This window comes from Schistocerca serialis, chromosome 8, assembly GCF_023864345.2.
Source record: "Schistocerca serialis cubense isolate TAMUIC-IGC-003099 chromosome 8, iqSchSeri2.2, whole genome shotgun sequence".
Taxonomy (NCBI): Eukaryota; Metazoa; Arthropoda; class Insecta; order Orthoptera; family Acrididae; genus Schistocerca; species Schistocerca serialis.
This window is the reverse complement of record NC_064645.1, coordinates 560,984,588-561,008,767: the sequence shown is the minus strand read 5'-3', so window position 1 is coordinate 561,008,767 and position 24,180 is coordinate 560,984,588. Positions and strand designations below refer to the sequence as shown.

Below are 24,180 nucleotides of genomic sequence, written 5' to 3'. Positions count from 1 at the left end.
TCATCCACAAAAATTCCATAGTTGTTTGGGACCATAAATGGCTTCGAATGGTCTCCATGTAGCCAAACTTAACCTTTGCCAGTCAGTGACCCAGTCCATTCCATGTAAACACAGCCCACACCGTAATGGATCCACTACCACCAGACTGCACAGTGGCTTGTTGACAATCTGGGTCTGTAGCTTCATGAGGTGTGCGCCTCTCTCAAGCCCTACTATCAGCTCTTAGCAACTATAACTGAGACTCATCTCATCAGATGGTGGTTTTCCAGCTGTCTATGGTCCAACTAATATGATCACGAGCCCAGGAGAGGTGCTGCACACAATGAAGTGCTGTTAGCAAAGGCATTTGCATCAGTCATCTGCTGTCATAGCCCACTGCAGCACAGATTTCACCACACTGTCCTCATGGGTACAGTCATCATACATCCCACATTGATTTCTGCTATTATTTCACACAGTATTGCTTGTCTGTTAGGACTCACAACCCAGCGCAAACATGGCTGCACTCGGTCGTTAAGTGAAGGCCATTGGCCACTGCTTTGTCTTAAAATTTGGTGCTCTCTCCACACTCTTGACACTATGGATGTTGGAATGTTGAATTGCCTAGGAATTTCCAAAATGGAATGTCCCATGTGTCTAGCCCCAACTACAATTCCACGTTCAATGACTGTTAATTCCTGTTGTGTGGCCATAATCACATCAGAAACCTTTTTACATGAATCACCTGAGTAGAAACGACATCTCTGCCAATGCAATGCCCTTTTATACCTTGTCTGTGTAATACTTCCACCATCTGTATTTGTGTGTATCACCATCCCATGAGTTTCGTCATCTCTGTGTATATCGCTAGAGTCACCACTTAAAGCCAGTTCTTGAAACTTTGTTAGTAGACTTTCTCAGGATAGTTCATGTTTATCTTTGAGAGTCTGGCGGTTCAGTTTTTTCATCATCTCTGTGACACTCTCTCATGTGTCAAAAATCGTGTGACCATTTGTGCTGCCCTTCTCTGTATACAGGCAATATCCTCTGTTAGTCCTATTTAGTGTGGGTCCCACAGACTTGAGCAATTTTCTAGAATGGGTCGCACGGGTGGTTTGTAGGCAACCTCTTTTATATACTGATCATGCTTCCCCAATATTCTACTAATAAACTGAAGTATGCTTTTCCTACGACTGAGCCTACACGATCAATACATTTTATATCCCTATAAAGTGTCACATTTAGGTATCTGTATGTGGGTTGTGTTTCACACGATCAATATTTTTGGAATCCCTGCTGGTTGGCATGGAAGAGGTCATTCAGTTTGAGATAGCTCATTATGTTGGATTCTACAACAAATTGATGTTAAAGATTTTGGACAGTAGTTCTGTGGAAAACTTCTACTACCCATCTTGTAGATAGGTGTGACCTGTGCTTTCTTCCACCTACTGGGAACGGTTTTTTGTTCAAAGGATCTATGACAGATTATAGTTAAAAGAGGAGCTATCTCAGCTGCAAATTCAGTACAGAATCCGACAGGGATTCCACTAGACCCTAGAACTTTGTCCAGTCTTGATGATTTCAGCTAGTTCTCAATACCACTGACACTAATACTTATTTCACTCATATTTTCAGTAGTACGGGGATTAAACCGGAGCAAGTCTCCTGGGTTTTCCTTTGTAAAGGAACATTTGAAAACAGGCTTAAGTATTTCAGCTTTTGCTTCGCATTCTTCAGTTTCAGTTCCTGTCTCATTTGCTAGGGACTGGGCACTAACCTTTGTGCCACTAACAGCTTTACACAATACCAGGTTTTCTTTCGATATTGTGAAAGATCATTTGACAACACTCTGCTGCGATAGTCATTGAAGGCTTCGTGCACTGCTCTCTTGGTAGCCATATGCGTTTCATTCAGTACCTTTCTATCTCTAGTACTAAGCTTTGTTTTTACCTATTATGGAGTAGTCTGTTTCTTTAGAAGTTTCTTTACAGTGACTATATACCATGGAGGAACCATCCCATTATGAACTGTTCTACTTGGTACATATCTTTTCAGTGTTTTGTCAACTATTCTTTTAAACTTGAGCCATAATTTATCCTGCCCTATGCTGAAAGTTTCAAGTTCCTCATTGAGATCTGACACTACTAATTTACTGAACATACATATCTTCCTGGTTGTTTTAGTTGTTCTTTGTACCTTGGTAATCATTGTTGCCACAACTGCTTACTGGTTGCTGATACCAGTTACGATGTGGAAATCCTCAAAGAGGACAGGCCTGTTTGTTGCCATTAGGTCCAATGAGAATGCTTCCAAATTATCTGTTCTAGAAAGTACTCAGAGAAGGCATTTAGCAACATTTAACAAAACTGTAATTTTCTCAATTAATTGTTTGATTATTAAAGTCTCCACTGATGATTACAGTATGATTGGGGGACTTATGTAAAAGTGAACTAAGGTTTTTTCTAAAGTTTTTGGTTACATCAGGTGATGACTCTTGGGGTGATAGATGGATCCGATTACCATTTTATGACCATTGCCAATACTGAATCTCGTCCAAACAATTTCAGACACAGCTTCAATTTCCGTCTCAATGGACATGATTTTCTTGTCTACTGTGACAAATACACCATCTCCATTTCCCCATTAGCCTATCTTTTCGATATACAGGGTTATTACAAATGATTGAAGCGATTTCACAGCTCTACAATAACTTTATTATTTGAGATATTTTCACAATGCTTTGCACACACATACAAAAACTCAAAAAGTTTTTTTAGACATTCACAAATGTTGGATATGTGCCTCTTTAGTGATTCGGCAGACATCAAGCTGATAATCAAGTTTCTCCCACACTCGGCGCAGCATGTCCCCATCAATGAGTTCGAAAGCATCGTTGATGCGAGCTCGCAGTTCTGGCACGTTTCTTGGTAGAGAAGGTTTAAATACTGAATCTTTCACATAACCCCACAGAAAGAAATCACATGGGGTTAAGTCGGGAGAGCGTGGAGGCCATGACATGAATTGCTGATCATGATCTTCACCACGACCGATCCATCGGTTTTCCAATCTCCTGTTTAAGAAATGCCGAACATCATGATGGAAGTGCGGTGGAGCACCATCCTGTTGAAAGATGAAGTCGGCACTGTCGGTCTCCAGTTGTGGCATGAGCCAATTTTCCAGCATGTCCAGATACACGTGTCCTGTAACGTTTTTTTCGCAGAAGAAAAAGGGGCCGTAAACTTTAAACCGTGAGATTGCACAAAGCACGTTAACTTTTGGTGAATTGCGAATTTGCTGCACAAATTCGTGAGGATTCTCTACCGCCCAGATTTGCACATTGTGTCTGTTCACTTCACCATTAAGAAAAAATGTTGCTTCATCACTGAAAACAAGTTTTGCACTGAACACATCCTCTTCCATGAGCTGTTGCAACCGCGCCGAAAATTCAAAGCGTTTGACTTTGTCATCGGGTGTCAGGGCTTGTAGCAATTGTAAATGGTAAGGCTTCTGCTTTAGCCTTTCCCGTAAGATTTTCCAAACCATCGGCTGTGGTACGTTTAGCTCCCTGCTTGCTTTATTCGTCGACTTCTGCGGGCTACGCGAGAAACTTGCCCGCACGCGTTCAATCGTTTCTTCGCTCACTGCAGGCCAACCCGTTGATTTCCCCTTACAGAGGCATCCAGAAGCTTTAAACTGCGCATACCATCGCCAAATGGAGTTAGCAGTTGGTGGATCTTTGTTGAACTTCGTCCTGAAGTGTCGTTGCACTGTTATGACTGACTGATGTGAGTTCATTTCAAGCACGACATACGCTTTCTCGGCTCCTGTCGCCATTTTGTCTCACTGCGCTCTCGAGCGCTATGGCGGCAGAAACCTGAAGTGCAGCTTCAGCCGAACAAAACTTTATGAGTTTTTCTACGTATCTGTAGTGTGTCGTGACCATATGTCAATGAATGGAGCTACAGTGAATTTATGAAATCGCTTCAATCATTTGTAATAGCCCTGTACACTTAAATTTTCCCCAAAAATCTCACTGCTGTCAATTTCTGGGTGCTATGTGAGCTTCACTGCTTTTCAGGGGCACCTTGAACTCTGGGACTTCGTTTGCTGAGCTTGCTTCAGCACTTATCTACTTGGAGTTTAGTATACCCTACTGTGGGAGGCATGTCTTTCCATCTTAACTGATATTTCTGGTTTTTCTACACCTATTGTCACATAGACTGAATGGAGAGTCACCTAATCTACAAAACCCTTTTGTGCACCCTAAAAAAAGTCTACTAGAAGAGTAGCAACCTCTGTTGTACACCTGATACATTTAGGGGGACCCTACAGTTCTCAACCTTATGGTGCAAGTCCTGAAAGTCCCAGCACAGCTTGTTACAGATCCTTCAAAGTCCTTCCACTTGACTCAGAACCAAGGGGCCATGATCAGTTCTGTGGACAATGCTGCAAATTGTGACCTTCATTGAAACTACGTGCACAAAGCCGGTCTTCTCAAACTTTTCTGCCAGTCACTGGAATAATCCATGTATGACCTCAGAGCCTAGACAACAAGCATAATTTGTTCCAACATGGGCTGCAGTCTGCAGTTTGTTGCACCCTGTTCCCTCAATGGCTGCTAGAATAGTCTATCCACCATGTTGAATGAAGCCACCAGCCATACACACTGAGAGCACCTGGTGTACTTTATTGTCCTTTGCTGTAGGAGGTCCATTCAAAGAATTCAGGAATTTTGTCCAAAAAATTTTTCTACACTTGTGTTTTACTTACTGTGCTTGGTCTCCTTCAAAATACTCACCTCCACAGTTATACAGCCCTCTCAACACCATTTCCACTTCCAGGTGCAGTCTTGATATGCCTCTTGCTGGATTGTGCGAAGCGCCATCTGTAAATTTTCTTTTATCTCGGTTATTGATGCAAATCTGTCGTTTCAATGGGCTTTTCAACTTTGCAAATAAAATAGGTCCACAGGGGCCAGGTCAGGAGAGTACAGAGGATGAGGCAGGACTGTGATTTCGTTTTTTATGCAATAGTTATGCACCAACAGGGATGAATTTGGGGGTGCCTTATTGTGACGCAAAAACCATGAATTGTCTTGTCACATTTCAGGCCATTTCCCTCTCAGTGTTTCATGACATGATCCAACTGAAATGTTACATTCTTCTGTAATCTCTCAGACAGTCAGTCTTCTATTGACATGCGCGATTTCATTGATGTTCCTGACATGAGCATTGTTGGTATACAATGAATGGCATCCTGAATGAGGGCCACCTTTAAATTCCATATGAAGTATTTGTAACACCATGTATTGCTTAAATACTCATAACCAAAGGCTTCCTGTGTCATTTAGTGTGTCTCTGTAAAGGTTTTCTAGAGTTTCATTTAAAATTTCATGCAGACGCGTTGCTCCTCTAACTCTGCCATCTCGAAATTTGCAAACTGTGCAACGATCTGCTCAATACAGCACTGAATGTTTCTGAAATGAGGACATGAGCATTGTTGGTATACAATGAAGGGCATCCTGAACGAGGGTCATCTTTAATTTCCCTCTGGCCATTTTTAAACCGTGTGAAGCATTCGTAACACCGAGTATGGCTTATACACTCATCACTGCAAGCTTCCTGCACCATTTGGTGTGTATCTGTAATGGTTTTCTAGAGTTTCATTTAAAATTTCATGAAAACGCGTTGCTCCTCTTGCAAACTGCGCACCACAACGTTCTACTCAATACAGCACTGAACAATAACTAACAGGTAATATTCTTCTCGGGTATGCAGCCGGATCATAACGTCTTCATGACACAATATTTCCGCGGTCCATCTGGCCGCCATCTTCAGGTGAGAGTGCTGGTGCACGAACTCGCCGGAACTGACTTCCTAGCGCAAGCTGCGGCCCCTATATAGGCCAGCAGAAGACCCACAACGCGTGCGCAAGAAGGTGCCGTAACTGCCTTCTAGCACAGTAAACATACCGCGCTGCCAGTGGTGGAAATAGGCAAAATCGAGATATCGCTGTCAAAAATTAAAAAAATTTTTTTTTATTCCGACGTTCGAAACACAGACCGTTGTTTTTTGATGTCAGATAACACCGGGTCCCAAGTCTTACTTAAAAGATAGCCCTTGTCTCTATTAAGAAGATTGTCAGATAAACGAATCTCTATGGATTCTTTTAAAAAACAGTCCCAATAGTGAGATGCAGGGGCAACCATTTGTGTCTTGTCATAGAGCATTCTGTGTCCTTTGGTGAGACAGTGCTCTGCCACTGCAGACTTCTCAGGTTGAAGCAGCCGTGTGTGCCACTGATGCTCAACACATCGGTCCTGAATGGTCCGGATTGTCTGCCCAATATAAGCCTTCCCACAGTGGCAAGGGATCTTGTACACACCGGGCTTCCTCAAACCCAAGTCATCCTTTACAGAGCCAAGGAGCGCTCTAATCTTGGCTGGCGGACGAAAAATACTTTTTATATGGTATCTTTTCAGAATTCTTCCTATCTTCGAGGAAATGCTCCCAGCAAAAGGCAGAAAGGCCTCCGATTTGCAGGTATCTTCTGGTGGTTCAGGCGAAGGTCCATACTGGAAAGCACGACGGATCTGTTTATCTGTATAGCCATTCTGCTTGAACACAACCTTAAGATGGTCCAATTCTTGTGTCAAGCTTTCTCCATCTGAAATGGCATAAGCTCTTCTCGCCAACGTCCGCAGGACCTGGTGCTGCCGTGCCACCGAGATTATACGGTCTACCCAAGATTCATAAGAAAGGGGTCCCGCTTCGTCTGATCGTGAGTAATTTGGGTTCTCCTACCTACAATCTAGCCAAGTATTTAGCATCTGTTCTTGGCCCTCATGTCGGTAAATGCGAACATCACATTTCCAATTATATGGTGTTTATTCAGAGATTGAAGTCCTTGTCTCTTAGTCCCTCGGATTTACTTGTGAGCTTTGATGTCGTGTCGCTTTTTACCCGGGTTCCTCTGGAAGAATCCTTGCAATTAATTGGTGAGAAACTGGATGAGGAAACAACCAGGCTTTGTCGCCATGTGCTGACATCGACATACTTTTTATTTAATGACAAATATTTTGAACAGACTGACGGAGTGGCTATGGGGAGCCCATTGTCCCCAATAGTTGCCAATCTTTTTAGGGAAGATTTTGAGGACATGGCGCTGAAGACGGCGTCCTTAAAACCAACTTGTTTTTGGAGGTACGTTGACGATACGTTTATGGTGTGGCCTCATGGGAGAGAAGCTCTTGACCGCCTCCTAGATCATTTTAATTCCCTGCATCCTAGCATCAAGTTTACCATGGAGGTGGAAAGAGATGGGAAGCTTCCGTTTCTGGATGTTCTGGTGTACAGAAACGATGATGGGACACTGGGACACAGTGTTTATCGAAAGCCTACGCACACGGACCGTTACCTGCATGCTTCTAGCTGTCATCCATCGTTCCAGCGTACGGGGGTCCTGCGGACGTTGGCGAGAAGAGCTTATGCCATTTCAGATGGAGAAAGCTTGACACAAGAATTGGACCATCTTAAGGTTGTGTTCAAGCAGAATGGCTATACAGATAAACAGATCCGTCGTGCTTTCCAGTATGGACCTTCGCCTGAACCACCAGAAGATACCTGCAAATCGGTGGCCTTTCTGCCTTTTGCTGGGAGCATTTCCTCGAAGATAGGAAGAATTCTGAAAAGATACCATATAATAAGTATTTTTCGTCCGCCAGCCAAGATTAGAGCACTCCTTGGCTCTGTAAAGGATGACTTGGGTTTGAGGAAGCCCGGTGTGTACAAGATCCCTTGCCACTGTGGGAAGGCTTATATTGGGCAGACAATCCGGACCATTCAGGACCGATGTGTTGAGCATCAGCGGCACACACGGCTGCTTCAACCTGAGAAGTCTGCAGTGGCAGAGCACTGTCTCACCGAAGGACACAGAATGCTCTATGACAAGACACAAATGGTTGCCCCTGCATCTCACTATTGGGACTGTGTTTTGAAAGAATCCATAGAGATTCGTTTATCTGACAATCTTCTTAATAGAGACAAGGGCTATCTTTTAAGTAAGACTTGGGACCCGGTGTTATCTGACATCAAAAAACAACGGTCTGTGTTTCGATCGTCAGATTAAAAAAAATTTTTTTTAAATTTTTGACAGCGATATCTCGATTTTGCCTATTTCCACCACTGGCGGCGTGGTATGTTTACTGCGCTAGAAGGCAGTTATGGCACCTTCTTGCGCACGCGTTGTGGGTCTTCTGCTGGCCTATATAGGGGCCGCAGCTTGCGCTAGGAAGTCAGTTCCGGCGAGTTCGTGCACCAGCACTCTCACCTGAAGATGGCGGCCAGATGGACCGCGGAAATATTGTGTCATGAAGACGTTATGATCCGGCTGCATACCCGAGAAGAATATTATCAATTATTACGCTGGGAAAGCCTTCGTAGCCACATCAATAACTAACAGACATACAGTACTGAAACTTCTGGCAGTTACACATTAAATACAGGTGTGTGCAGGGACGCCAGCCACATTTCACACCAAAACACCACTGGTACGAAATTAGAAATGTTCCAGAATTTTTTGAACAGACCTCGTATGTCTGAATTGCTGATGATTAATAGACCCCCTACCCTTTTGCATTTGCTTCCTTGTGATGATGGACACAAAAGATTTCCACAAAACAAGTGAAGTGAGTCTCACTGGCTCAATTTCAGTTCAGTGTAACATAGTACCTCAGGATGTTGTACCAGTTCCCCAACTAACAAGTTTGAGGCACTGTCTTGTATTGAAGGATGGATGGAGACCACTAAGGACTCATCCTCAGTGGTCCCCATCCATCCTGCACAGGGCAGTTAGATCTAGCATTGAAATGCCACTCACAGTCAAGAGGACAAGTAATGACCGATCCCATACTTCCTGCAGAAAAGACATGGTCCACAGGAGAGGGTAGTATTTGAGGTACTTTTGGTACTGGTACCATAGGTACATGACTCTCAGGAGCTGCTCCAACGTACTGATTCACAGCAGCTGCCAATCATTTGACAGCACTCAGGGCGATTTCAGTTACTTACGAATGTAAACCAACTCATCCTGTGTTTGACAACAGCATTCACAGTGGGCCTGCATTTTGGCTTGTGTAATGTATTACAGGACAGTGAACAAATAACATTAAACTAAGCCTGCTGATTATCTTAATCTGCTGAATTAAAAAATGCTAATTCCCTATACGAATTGGAGCAAATACACAGAGTGTGCTATTAACAATCAGAAAACCTGTGATAAAAATTACAAGTTTCCTTAAACTTTTTGAGGCTGGTTCTAGTTTTTAGCAAACTTGAAAATAGAGTTAATTTATGATAAATGTAAGTAGTATGCATGCCTCTTTAAGGGAAAACTAGAAATAAAACAATATGTTTGTTACAATATCTGTTACAGTGACTGGAGTAAAGATTTGACATTCTGCAGTGCGTTTTACAAAATATCTCATGTTTTCTGAATTTCAGTTAGGAGTAACCATAAAATTTCATTTAAGTACATACGGGTGACATTACTGAACTTACACTGATAATGAAATCAATTTAGTGCATTCTCATAAGTTGACACATTTTTATTGTGAATAAATATAACCAAGTCAGAATATTCATTTGTAGTGGGTTTCTGACCATTAGTAAAAATTGTGGTAACAGTCTTAAGAAAGTGAGCTGTGGGATTCACTGTGAAGCTTATGACAAATGGTTTCACTGGGGTGAATGTAGTGGGGACAACAACGAAGACTCACAGAAGCCCACTCTTGGAGCTCCATGATGTGTGGTAGGGATGGAGAAGCATGAAGTAAGATAGTTGTAATGAGTATGAAGAACGGCAGTGGGGAGGGAGATGGTTGGGAACTGGCAGCTGGTAGGCTGGTAGGAGGAAGACATTGTCTCATAGTTTTATTGTAAGTACAAGAAACAGATTCCAGCTGCCAGAGGAGCTTTAAGCCAGAGCAGAAGTACAAAATTTTCAGAACACTTTGCTCATAATAAAGAAAATGAGAAACATCAATACTGCTAGTTAGAAGAAAGTACTGCTGCAGGACCACAATATCGGGTCAACAGCTTTCTCAAGTCACATGCAGAGCTCAGTTAAGTAACAGAGGACTTAAGGCTTATGCATAAGGATTTAACTGAAGGTGATCAGGTAGTAATAGTTGGTGGGACAGGGAAGGGCTTGGGCAGAGTGAGGGTGTGTGTCATAGGTTGTGATATGAACAAGACAGCCTCCTTAACTGGCATCACAAATGCGCACCTTTTTAAGCTGTTTCGGAACCATGATCAACCCCATCTCGGAGCACTGTATGACAAGTCAATATAGTATTGGTAATGGTGTCCATGACTGCCCGTCAGATAAATATTGCACTGATGCTGGCTGAGAGCATTGGGAGATCGGGCTCACTAGGTGTCTCCTGTACCTCAGTAGGGCTGGGAAGGGAAGGCTGGTAGAGTCAATTAGTAGGAACAGAGCAGATGGGGGATGGGGCTAAGCATGGTCAAATCCCTGTTGTCGTGGGTGGGAGAGCTAGGATTTTTTAAAAAGGGTCACAACAACACATCTCTCACTGTAAAAACGATCTCAATCAGTTTCAAGATTTCTGCAACAGCTACACAGCAGACAGAATGTACCACACTGGAAGTTGCACAAATATTACTTGAAGTTGGATTATAATCTTTGAACAGTGCAATGGTATGCCTTACAGAGCACAGACATAGAGAATTGAACTACAGAGTGAAGCGCTATCATCATGTAAAGGGCAAGTTGCTAAGTAGAATTCCCTTAAAGGGTGAGGGATCATGCATTTATATCAGAAATGAGAAACATTTTAAGGATAGGCAAGATTTGATCATGATAAGTGTAGATAAACATTTCGGAATGTCAGCTATTGAATTGACAAAGCTTCATATCTGTATGATCTTATAAACCCTGTTTTTCATGAAGGCAGGTCATTTACCCTTTAAAATGAAGAAAAATCTGCTTAGTGTCTGTGGGACATAGAAAAACTCAGAGAAATCCTATTCCTTCAGATTGTTACTTATCCTACTAGAAATTTTATCCATAAAAAGCAAAATGCGCCATTTCGTTTTTGGTCTGTGCTGTTCCCTGGGTACAGCAGGGATCTCACTTGCTTCTTCAGTGTTTTTTAAATTTAAATTACTATCAGTAATGTTGGACTTAAGTTCATTGTTTGTAGCTATTTTTTTGATTGTGTTAAATTCCCAGTCGTCTTCTTGAGAAGTGGGGATGGAAGGCAGACTGTGGGTCAATGCGTCAATGCTGCATGTTTGTAAGTTATTGGGTGTAGAGATGAAGCTAGGATGAATGTGGTGGTAAATGAATCTTTCTAATAAATTTAAAATTTATAGCTGCTATTTTCCGCATGTAAGTTGAAGATAGAATAGTAATGGCAGAACTCCTTAACTTCATACTAGCTTTTATGGTAATATAACATAAATGGATAGATAAAAAGACTACTAACTAAAATGGCAGCAGGAGAAAACACATACAAAAGTTAGAAAACGTGCAAGCTCTTGAAGCCAGTGGCACATTCTTCTGGCAGAAGGGTCAAAGGGGAAGGAAGAGGAATGAAGGATAAGAACTGGTGAGATTTAGGAAATGGGCACAGTTATGGAAAAAGACACCAGAACCCCAGATCAAGGGTGGTGTACAGGACGGGTTCAGAAGAAAAGACGGAACCATAAATTTAAAATTTTTCGTAAAGATTCCTTTACCAAGATGTTCGTCCCAGCTTCCTCTCTACACCCAATACCATATGAACATGCAGCGTTCCACCACATGATCCACCATCTCCTTTCCCTTCCCACATCTCAAGAAGACTTCATGTTGGTCTGCCACTGACTTGTATTTCCTAATAGCTTCTGGGGTTGTGTAGTGGAAATTTCCTGCATACAAAGAATATTATCAACATGTCTGTGTCAATACACTAAACGTTTTTCCAGTGGTTCTCTTCTAAGAAATTCAGATCGTATGCCAAAATTGTCAGTCGTTTCATAGGACGGATTGGGCTGTCTCTTCAGAGAACACCACAGAAACTGGAGACTAAAGAAGCCAGATTCATCCTCTGCTGAACACATTGATTGGATAAAAAAAGGAGGAGATTGTGTATCTCCATATTCACTACAACTATTCATTCCTACTAGATTTGTTGTAACTTTGACGATGGGTTAAGCTGTTAATGGTTTTGAACCTTGGGGCGACCATTCATAAAAAGGTAACAACACAAAATCCATTAGGCCTAATGTAACCAATGTCGTGGTTCCTATGTACGTGGCTCTTCACCGGTTTGTGTTACACTAAATTTTGTTATGAGTTTGTACAATACAGATGTAAGTGTTCCACAATTGAAATAATCAGCCGAGGCATCTTTTAGTTTAACTTGAGAAGCAATAGATTGAGGGAGCTGATATATTCATCTTTGCTTGGATACTGTATCTGGAATCAGTTGTGAGGCTTCCACAAAACAAATACACATCATATGATGTGAAATTAGACAGAAATGTGTTTTGATTACATTATTCATTATACAATGTTTCACCAGGAACCCATAGTTGTATCGGTTAAAATGTTTGTTTATTTTTACATGTCGCAGCAGTACCCCATGTGAGGAGGTGGTAGATGGACTGTTTTCAAAATTCATTTTCCCACTAATATACATGCATAAAGTAATCTGGAAATCATTACCATAATTATCAGTATGAGTGGATTACAAATATGCAAATTTATTGTCAGTATACTTTACAGAAGTAGCCAGCAGTGGTGTATAACCTGACAAACACAATATAGGAGTTAATGTACTTATATTTGTGGTATGATCTTCACCAAGATTAATATGACACCCTTGTCATTGTAAATTTTCTTATTAGTATCCATGTGCCTTTTTCTTAAATCCTTCAAAAATCGACTGCTTTTAAATTTATATTGAGCGATATCATAGAACCACGCACTCATTTCTATTGGAAGTTTCGAGCATTCATAAGGGAAAATCATCCATACTAAAAATAACATAAAACTGTACATATCGTATCTCCTGGTTTTGCTAATCCATATCATTCTTGCAAAATTTTGATAACTGCAACAATACGAAATTATCTATAAGGTAGATAATTGTATTTCGTTACAACTTAATGTTACTAAACTCAGCTCACAAGGGACTGTGGGATTTGTATTTATGCGTTGCCTTACTTTGATACTGTGTTCGAAGGCATAATTTCGTTACCAGTACTTATTGCAATAATTAATATTTCTCTAAATGATATTTTTGAAATACGGCAAGTAACTTTTCACGGTACTCTAGTCGTTAGCCCACTTTCGACAACGTTTATAAGGTCGCCAAGTTGTTATTAATTTATTTCCAGGAGGCACAGTGCTCGAGTGCTGTATGTGCCTGATTCGAATATCGCACTGCAACAATTGCGATTTCCAACTATCGAACTTTATAACGAAGCGACAATCGATAATTAACATTTAGAAACAGTTGACACACGTAATGGGTCGACGAAACAACACAGCCGCCGAGTCTACCGTGTGAGGAATAGCAGTTTTATGAATATTTGTTGTTCTACGGGTGAAAGAAACGTTGAGGTGATTTAACTAGCAGTACCAAGATGTAATAAGTAACACTTGATACGCAAATTCATAAACCCGTTGTACTTTTTTTGTAATCAATTGCAACAGTGGAGCCACCAAATGTTACAAGCTGTATTTCCGAAAGCAGTCGGTACAAAATCGAATGATCAATTACATGGACAATCAGGTGTCTTCATTTGTGTATATCGAATTTTCATTTTCTTTCCTAGGACAAGAACACATCTGAAAATCGATCTCGATTAAATTAAGTTTGAGGTGGTATACAGAGGTGGCGTTGATCAGCTGCTGCGAAACGGCTGAAAGTCGAATATGGGAGAGACAGGATGAAGTGTAGTTTGTTTTCTGTTGCCAGTTTGGTAAAAATGCTCTCCATTGCCTGTAATAAGCAATGAAGTAACTACAGAGGTGAGTGTTATTTTTACGAAAACCGTTGCTTTCGATGTTGACGTACGGAAAGTTTCTATTTTGGGAATGTAGACATGTCTGACATAAGACGCAAAATATATTATTTCATCCTATTTTTTTTATTTCATTGTTTTGTGCCGGTGCAGCTTTTCCATTTATATTTTCTTTAGTAAGTCTTGTAAAGCACGAATATCATCTCATTTCCGATGACAACCACTGCAAACCATTTGTTCCTATCCTTAAAAAATAGGTTTTAATTCGGCAATTTTCGTTTCATTGTAGGTAGTCAGGTAACTGGTTGGACTACCTTTAATTTCGATAACGACGAATGATGGACCCCCATACTTCACAGGAAGGTATGGAAGTCGATGATAAAGATGCTGAACGTGAAATCACTACAAATTCCCCAGGAGACAGTCCTGAAAGCCCTCCACCCGCAGGCTCTGAATCAAATGAAACTTCGGCTAAAGCGAGAAGACACATGGAAAAAGATGATAGCGGAATTTCAGTCGAAAAATCCGAAAACAGTTCCGATGACAATGCATCTAATAAAGTGGAAGTGCAAAACAAAGAAGAAAATGAAGGTAATGGAGAAAAGAACGGCAATGGTGACGAAGACGACGATTCATCTGGCTTCCGTGGCTTTCCAGATTTTGACTATCCAGAGTTTCCAAAATTAAAGCCGAAATCAAAAACTCGATGCTACCGAAAGAGAAGTTCTCCGTTGAGTTCTGATGAAGAAACTTCCAACAATGCAACAGAAGAGGCTGTGAATGAAACCCCTGCTCGACCTAACGATGAGGAACAAGAACGAGAACGACCATTACCAGATGAAATTGATATAATTGATTTGGGAGCAGATGATTCTGTCCATTCTGAACCTCGAGAAGAACTGAGGCCACGCCGCCGCCGCTCAAGAAGCAGAAGTAACAGTGCAGGCTCTGTGCCAACTGATGGGCCTGATACTGATTCTAGTGAAGAGGAGGATGGTAAAGTGACACCGCCAGTACTCCACAAAACAAAACCAAAACACAGATGGTGTGTTACCAAGGAAGTTGTTGAAAGGTTAGTGTTTTAATTTGGAACTACTTTGTCCTATCTTAAATAAAGACATGTTTTAGTACAAATTTATTATATGAAGTAAGAGATATGTGCTACACACATACGTATTGTAAACATTGTCTGCATACAATTGCAATTAAACATTTGTGTAGGAAAAGACACTTACAACCTTAGTGAGATGTAAAGTAGCTTATCGATAGTATGAGATGCAGTGTGATTTTTGAAATGTATTCAAATAGGAAGTGAGCTTGTACTCAGTGCTTCAAAACGAGCAAAGCCACTGTCACTGATGCTGTTGATTACAAGTATCCTCCTCTTAAGTTGTAGGCTTGTTATCATATTTTTGATAATTCAGTCTCCAAAATATGAACGCTAAAATCATAAATAGAAATATTTACCAAAAAAGTTAGAGAAAATGGGTGCTAGGTATACAAGGTGCCACAGGAGAAATTCAGTAATCAGCGACATGGCAGGACCGATCACTTTAAGCAAAAACACCTAGTAAATATGGATCTCAAATGTGTACCTTAACGAGTTATGAGCATTTGTTCATCAAAAGAGAGATATTTCTCAGCAATGATGATGGTCAAGTGCTCATAGCTCTGTAAGGTGTGTGTGTGTGTGTGTGTGTGTGTGTGTGTGTGTGTGTGTGTGTGTGTGTGTGTGTGTGTCGTGCCCCTGAATATTGACCATTTCTCCTGGGACACCATGTGCAATGAAGAGTAAAACTGGAAAGTTAAATCCTACCCCAGTGTTGGTAGGTATTGACACATACTGCTTGGTCATAGGTTTCCAGAAGTTTGTAGTGAAAACACTTGCAAATGTTTCTGAATGTTCTGTGCATGCAGAGAAAAGTGAAGCATTTCTGCTGACACAAAGGCATGGGAGGAAATCCACATAATATGAGATTTTTAAAGAGAGAAACATATTTGTTAGAAATTCAATTTTATTTGCATGCTGAACGGAAATACGGAAGCGTCCGATCCCTCCCGTCTGCTTTGACCCATGACATCACAAATATGGCGGAAACAAAAACAAACACACACACTTTCCACAAGAAGCCTAATGACACCAACAGGACAAGCGCGGAAAATGGGGTGTTTTGGGTGGGGGGTAAACTAAATATAAACAAATTTACACACCTTGCGTAGCTACAACGTGTAAGTGAAGACAGCCATGCATGAATACCCACCCACCTCCCCAGGGGCCGTAACACCTGCAACCCATAGAAGATAAAGATGCTTCAGTAGCTGATTAGTGTTTTTTGTCTTTTAAAAAAAAAAATCTCACGGGATAGAACGAACAGATCAGAAATATAAATATAATAAACTAAAACAGAAATTGGAGGAAACAGATAATTAAAATAAGTAATAAGTGTTTTTAAATTAAAAAAATAAATCTCACGAGATAGAACGAACAGATCAGAGAAGTAAATAAAATAAGATAAAACAGAACTGGAGACAGCTACACTCAAACCAAACTCCGCGCCGTCGTGACGTCACACACAACACCCGTACATCACGGGTCAAAGCCGATGCGTGGGATGGGACGCTTCTGTCGACCCTGCTGAACATGTACAGGGGCCTCACCAGGATTTTGTTTGAGTTGTTGAAATTATTGCAGTATGTTGATAACTGGTAAAGTGTTCTCAACATGGAGCAAGCATTAGGAGATAAAGAGCAGCTACTTAACAAAATTTGGAAAACAGCTTCTTCTAATTTAACAGCTTGTCTGTTATATTATTATGTTCATTTATAAGTACTAAGGTGATTATTAATCAGGGTACAGTATGTAGTAGTTTCTGGCAGTTGGGACTCTGTTGCCTCACTACGCATTTCTTGCATTCTTGGCCACATCATTGGTGAAGTACCTTAATTCGAGAGTCCTAAGACACTGATTAAATGTACATAATTTTAGGATTTTAATGTAATCTCGTAGAGCCCTCACTATATTTGGGTTAGATTGTGGGTAGATTATTTGCAGTTCTGCAAGATTTTCTTATCGCAAAACGTTGGAGTAAGACTCAAACAATAGTGCAATTTTGTCTGTGTTTGTTGTGGAATCTAATGGGAATGCAAGAGAGCACATCAACAACTGATTGTAAATATCCAATAAGGTAGTAACAGGTCAATAACATATTTCATAGCAAAGAGCTGAAGCAATTGTATCAAGTGCTGATGCAAACAGTAGTTTTAAGTGCAAAAGTTCAAGTAACAACACAAATCCTATTTTGGTAAGTATAAAGCAGAAATTAGAATGCCAAGTGGTGAGACACAGTGGTCATTGGAAGCATCTGATTCTACCTGTCTGCTTTGACCAGTGACTTAAATGTGGTGTTTTGTGTGGTGCATTGTTTTTGAGTTGGTTCATGTTTGTAGATGTCATGTTGATGTGTAGAGTTTAACGTATGGTATTGGGTTAATTTGAGTTTTGGTTATTACTATGGTAGCATGGGTTCATTTGAGTCTGGGTAGTCTGTGCTGTAACATGGATTTCGAAGTGTTTACTTTGTTTTCAGTGAGTTACAATGGGTGTTTTCCTCCTCCTCCCTCCTCTTTTTTGTGTGTGTGTGTGTGTGTGTGTGTGTGTGTGTGTGTGTGTGTGTGTGTGTGTGTGTGTGTTGAACCTAGATGGTTTTGTCAGAAGCTTTTGTTGGTGAGTAATTCTTGTTTTGGGTTTTTGGTAATTTGGTTCCAGTGAGTTATGTAGGTGTGAATTTTTTTTCCTTTCTTTTTTACCAGTAAGCATCAGGAGCCGTGTTGGAGCTATATAGGTCAAGGGAAGTGTCGGGTCCCACTTTACAGAGTTTTAGGTGTTGGTTTTTTCATATTGTAGACTTTGGTTGAGGTATATATGTCAAAGGGAAATGTCCGATTCTGCTTTTCGGAATTGCGGATGTCAGTTTTTTGGTAATGTGGGCTTTGTTTGAGCGAGCAACCATGAGCGGCACGGCCACCAAAACAAAAAGTGATTAAGTTTTTTTAATTAAAAAAAAATCTCACGGGAGATAAGGAAAGGAGAGAACGAACTTATTGTCTATAGTAAATCATACAATCACCGTTGATCTTTATTTTACAATTGCCATTGCCGACTTTGGCCCATATAAACAGGTACTCATCAGCATTTAACTTCTTCTTCCTTCTCGCTGTCAAATCAAATGGCATGCTTATTTATTTAGTTTGTACCCACCCGAAGCCCCCTAGTTTTCACTGTTCTAGCGCTAGTTTCATTTCATTGTTGGAATGAAACATTCTTGTGTCATTTTTGTATGTTTTTGCATTTACTGGCATGTGTATGTAGTGATGACATTGTTACCACTTTTTATACACTGGAGTTAGGTGTTTCCACCATATTGGTGACATGGGTCAAAGCAGACAGATGGAATCCGACACTTCCCTAATGCCAGATGAAGGTAATCTCTGATGACTGACACTTCTGAATCATTGCTTGAACAGTTCAGTGAATTTTCTCATGATTTTACATTTGTTGGCCTTAAGACCTCAGGCTGCTAGAGATTTGTCTGTCACTATAGCCTTTCCAAGAAAACGGCAAAACAAATATCAAAGGGGTGGGGACGAGAGTGTAAAGTAACGTGTCGTGACAAAATACAACCACTGATAATCTGTGAAGAATGTAAAGTGGTCAATATCTTCACTCAAAATAGTTTGCCTCTTTTTTACTTCCATTGGCTATCTGAAACAATGCTCACAGTGTCTGTGTGAAACTGACGTGTTCATGTTATGAGGGCATTAGATGTGATGCAGATGAGTACAAAATATACACACATGAGAATTGCAACATCATTTATTCTGCATGTGACCAAAATCACTAATTAGATAATATTAGGCACATGACAAATCACAAGGATTAGGTAATTTACAGAGTTGAAAATGATCCCTGTCTGGAGAATGCAGAGTGGTATTTTGCCCACATATGCTGCAATCAAAGGGTCTAAATGTTGTGGCGTGGAATCAGAGAACCTGGATGTTATATTGGGCAATCTGCGTACCTTTGTTTTGTACTCAAATCCACAGAGCATTAATAGTAGTTACTTGAAGGCTGCATAAAACAAGTTCACATATTTTCAGTGGATGTGTTGGGTGTACTTGCAGGCCTGGTAAGAAGCGGCACCTGTGGTTCTTCAAATGGAGCTCACATAAAACCAATTCAAGAACATTTTTCCACAAAAGTGACTTATAATTTGGTGTCCCCTTATTGCCGGCCGCGGTGGTCTCGCGGTTCTAGGCGCGCAGTCCGGAACCGTGCGGCTGCTACGGTCGCAGGTTCGAATCCTGCCTCGGGCATGGATGTGTGTGATGTCCTTAGGTTAGTTAGGTTTAAGTAGTTCTAAGTTCTAGGGGACTGATGACCACAGCAGTTGAGTCCCATAGTGCTCAGAGCCATTTGAACCATTTTGTCCCCTTATTCTCTCATGCTCTTGGAAGAGCAGTTGAATGGAATGGACAGTGTCTTGAAAGGAGGATATAAGATGAACATTAACAAAAGCAAAACAAGGATAATGGAATGTAGTCTAATTAAGTCGGGTGATGCTGAGGGAATTAGATTAGGAAATGAGGCACTTAAAGTAGTAAAGGAGTTTTGCTATTTGGGGAGCAAAATAACTGATGATGGTCGAAGTACAGAGGATATAAAATGTAGGCTGGCAATGGCAAGGAAAGCGTTTCTGAAGAAGAGAAATTTGTTAACATCCAGTATTGATTTAAGTGTCAGGAAGTCATTTCTGAAAGTATTCGTTTGGAGTGTAGCCATGTATGGAAGTGAAACATGGACGATAAATAGTTTGGACAAGGAGAGAATAGAAGCTTTCGAGGTGTGGTGCTACAGAAGAATGCTGAAGATTAGATGGGTAGATCACATAACTAATGAGGAAGTATTGAATAGGATTGAGGAGAAGAGAAGTTTGTGGCACAACTTGATCAGAAGAAGGGATCGGTTGATAGGACATGTTTTGAGGCATCAAGGGATCACCAATTTAGTATTGGAGGGCAGCGTGGAGGGTAAAAATCGTAGAGGGAGGCCAAGAGATGAATACACTAAGCAGATTCAGAAGGATGTAGGTTGCAGTAGGTACTGGGAGATGAAGAAGCTTGCACAGGATAGAGTAGCATGGAGAGCTGCATCAAACCAGTCTCAGGACTGAAGACCACAACAACAACAACAACAACAACATTCTCTCATCCATTTTCACCTGTGTCAGTTTTTGCCACTAGTTGTGATATGTACTGCATACAGATCTTGCACTTGGGTGCTTCTCTCAGCATAGTGCCCCAAGTGGCTGCTTCTAGTTGTGATGCATCCTGTGTAGAATTCTTAGTTGTGGTGCTCCTCTCAGCTTGGTGCCACAAGAGCCCTGGGCATAAACATTTCTCACTATTGTATATGATCTTGTTTGTGTAATATGTAAGACCTGTTATCATGTATTCAAGAATCATATATAGTTTTCTGTGCTGGTGATGCAAGAATTATAATCAAACCTAGTGGAGAGACTTCAACACTTAAAAATGAGAATAAAATTTTCTGTAAAATTAATAACTAGTTTTCGGCTAATACACTGTAACTGAACTTGTTAAAACAATTATGTGGAGTAGTTTAGTGCTGTGCAAGACTTGATCACACCATTAGAAATAATGTATGGAAAATTCTAAATTCTCAGGTGTTTATATTAATAAGAACCTGAACTACTCACATTTTACAAATAGTCTTAAATGTTTACACTGTCAAACTTTTTTATGATGGATACCAATAGACTGTGGAGATGAAAATGTGAAAAAGTTGGCTTACTTTTGCCAATTTCATTCATTTATAGCTTATGTCATACTCTGGGCAACTCCTCATTGAGGAAGAAAGAGCTTGCTGGACAGAAGCATGTAATAAGTATAATATGTGATATCCAATCCAGAACCTCTTGTAGTAGTTCTTTAAACTGTAGAAAAGACTGTGATACTCACATAGTATGTGTACTCCCTTAAGAGGTTTGTTGTCAACAATTAGTCACAATTTGAAAACAATAGTAACATTTATAATTACGAGACTGGAAGGAGAAAGACACTATCCATTCCCTCTCTCTCATCCAAAATGTACTGGTTGCTGTTCACATTATGTTCAATACAAAAGATTCAAGGTGGTATCCTATATTAGTGGACCTAACTTGGCTCTTTTAATTATGTTCTGTATAATCAGGCTGTCAAATCGTAACAACTCCTAACAATAAGTGACTCTCAGTATGACAGGCTAAAACAAGACTCCTCTGAAAATGCTAAATTTTGCAGCTCAGCATATGAGTGTGTTGCATGGTATTTCAGTATGAGGCATTTTTATATATATATATAGAGGCAGTATTAACCCACATAATGGAATGTGTGCTTGTCAAAAGTTCATTGTGCACCAGTGGATTTCAAAACATTAGTGCACAGAAGTTGATTGCTATTGCAGTGCTCCATCATTAAGCTAACACTATGGACATTGCAGTACTGTGTATTACACCACTGCAGAGGAGATGGCAGTCATTTTATGTTGTGGTCACATTTTGTGATACAGCATACTATATTTTGACTGAGTCAGTTTCATACGGATTGTGAGAACATTGATTCAGCAAGGTATACTGACACTGGCTTGTTTCAATTTTCATGAAACTTGACTGAGTGAATTTAATGTAGCTAATTTTTCCAATTAAGAGCTGTAATGTTGCTCTCAAGTCTTAAAAACTACTTGCTGGAGCAGTTTCATTACATATTTTGAGAGTTATATTCATAATTTTACAGTTTTTCTTTATATTACAATTGCCACAAACGTGTGTAATTTTGCAACACCATAGCTTGCTCACATACAGAATGAGGACATTTGAAGTCTGAATAGAACTGCACCTGACATATGGCTCATATAATGGTGTCAACAAAAGGATGAAATTTCTGCATTCTCCAATTGCTTATAAAGCTTGATTTTAATTTTGATTTAATCGAGTATCCGGAATAGCGCCAACAGATCAAAGTAGTGGCTCCCTTGACTCTGAAGCTACTTTGATAGATCTTTTCTGTAGGCACATATTGCATGAAATCAAAAGAGAAAGAAAGATGAAATGCTCGCTGTGTCTGTCAGACTTAATGGACCACACATGTGTTTTGGTACATGCCTAATGGCAGTCACCTCATGGAACATATCCATTTGTGTATTGGTGCAGGTTTGGCAAATGTGGGTTCCTTGTCTGCATGCTAGCGAGTGGAGTCATCTTTAACCATAATCTGTGCACATTGTACAGCAATCATTGTGCAGGAGATGGTGGAATATAATGTATCACTGGAAATGGGGTTAACTGCCCAGATTTTGCAGCATGTTCTAATGTTAAAAAAATCCAACACGAGGTATGCCAAAGGCTGTTGGGATGGATCTTAGTTACTTTCCTTGCAACCTCTGGGGCACGTATCACAGCTCAATTCCGTACCTGCATCTGAGACTCGCATAGAGTGCACTAGGTCTAGTCATTTGCAAAGATATTAGTGGGTCACTGAGTAGTACTAACATCCAGTCTAACAACAAGTCTTCAGTTCAGACAAGAACACATGCCAACAAAAATCAGACAGGATAAGATTAATAGAATGCACATAAATTAAAAACACTTTTTAGTTAAAAGGAGAAAATACTCTAAAAAACTGTCAGTTCTCTCCCTGCAGAAAGCATTGTATGGGATACCAAAAATGCTTTAAGATGGCGAAACTCCTTTGACATGGGACTCAGTTATAGGAACAGTCGCATCACAGCAGGCTATTGCTGCAGAATGCATAATGACTGGGGACAAGAAGCACCCAACATCCTAGGTTTTAGCAAAGGGGTTACTGACTTATTGCATGTTAGTGGATTTACATTAAATGAAGTGTTGTAGGCTGATGGTGTGACTGATGTACTTCAAATTAGAAAAGGTCAGCGGCTAACAGCAGAAGACAGTGGCATTTGTGTTGACTTTCAGCAGTCATGCTCTTCTGAAATACATTGAATGTATTTAACTTTGAATTTTGATTTTTCCACTACAAATTGTTGGCGAAATATTTTGTTTCTGTAGGTTTCTTGCTTTCATTGGCTACTGTGGACTGAAAGTTTGGAATGATGTTTAATATTTGTGATTTTCTGTGTAAATGGACTGCAAGAACGGAGCTACACACACACACACACACACACACACACACACACACACACACACACACACACACACACAACCACGAATAAATGGCGTAACACGGGGGGGAAACCCATGCTTGAAAATGGGAATCATTTCCTGAAATGTGTGCAAAATATAAATAAAAAGAAAAGTTACTGGTAGCAGAAAGTTATTTTATGAATAAACTCAAAAGTATTTTAAATGGCAGTTTTTGGGCACACTAGGCTAACATGCAAGGGCCAAGCAACACTTTCGTGATAGATACCTGTTAACCTGACAGACTACATACATCTGTGTCATTGTGTGTTAATTGTGTTACAACCATGCTGTCCAGTCATAAATGTCCCATTTGCTTGGAGGAAAGGATGATCCTGGAGATTAAAGTGACCAAATGGATACTACATAGTGAAGAGAAAAAGACACACAAAGCACATGAGCTACCACTATTTCAACATCATTTTCATCTACATTGAAGAAACAAATGTAAAAAAACCATGATAACACAGACAGATACAAGAAAACAGTGGATTGAATATTAAAATTTTGTATCTTCATGCGTGTGGGTGACATCTGAGTAATACATGCTGAAAGGGTTATGCACACAATGAGTTATACCTGCCTTTGATAATACAGACATTATCTGGTTTAGAGCTTATCATAGCTACTCAATACTGCTCTGCTGATGCTTGTATCCAACCTAGATCGACATTTCACTGCTGACGTCTGCACTGTGCTGCATAATTGATAATCTATGGTCCTAGCTAGGTTTTCGGTGAATTGTTTGTGGATCAGCAAGGCTTGTGTACCTAAAGACCAGCAACATTATGCACAATGGATGGACTAAGCTTTTTGCACATGTCCTCAGGACCCACCCCCATTTCCAGACTGTGTGCAGTGGCTGGAGAGCTGTCACTTGCCATTTGGCA

At 40.4% G+C, this 24,180-nt stretch overlaps 1 protein-coding gene across 2 annotated transcripts in view; it reads left to right on the top strand.

Moving 5' to 3' along the window:
* Positions 1–13,484: 13,484 nt before the first annotated feature.
* The window catches only part of LOC126416148 (DDB1- and CUL4-associated factor 8-like), a 116,992-nt gene continuing 106,296 nt past the window's right edge, over positions 13,485–24,180 (top strand). Inside the window, exons 1-3 of one of the 2 annotated variants that reach the window (XM_050083696.1) lie at positions 13,485–13,611; positions 13,827–14,022; positions 14,305–15,087. In XM_050083696.1, coding sequence (XP_049939653.1) covers positions 14,351–15,087 — 737 coding nt within the window. In that variant the 5' untranslated portion in view covers positions 13,485–13,611; positions 13,827–14,022; positions 14,305–14,350. Of the gene's footprint in view, positions 13,744–13,826; positions 14,023–14,304; positions 15,088–24,180 lie in introns of both variants that reach the window. The other variant, XM_050083697.1, reaches the window with a different exon arrangement.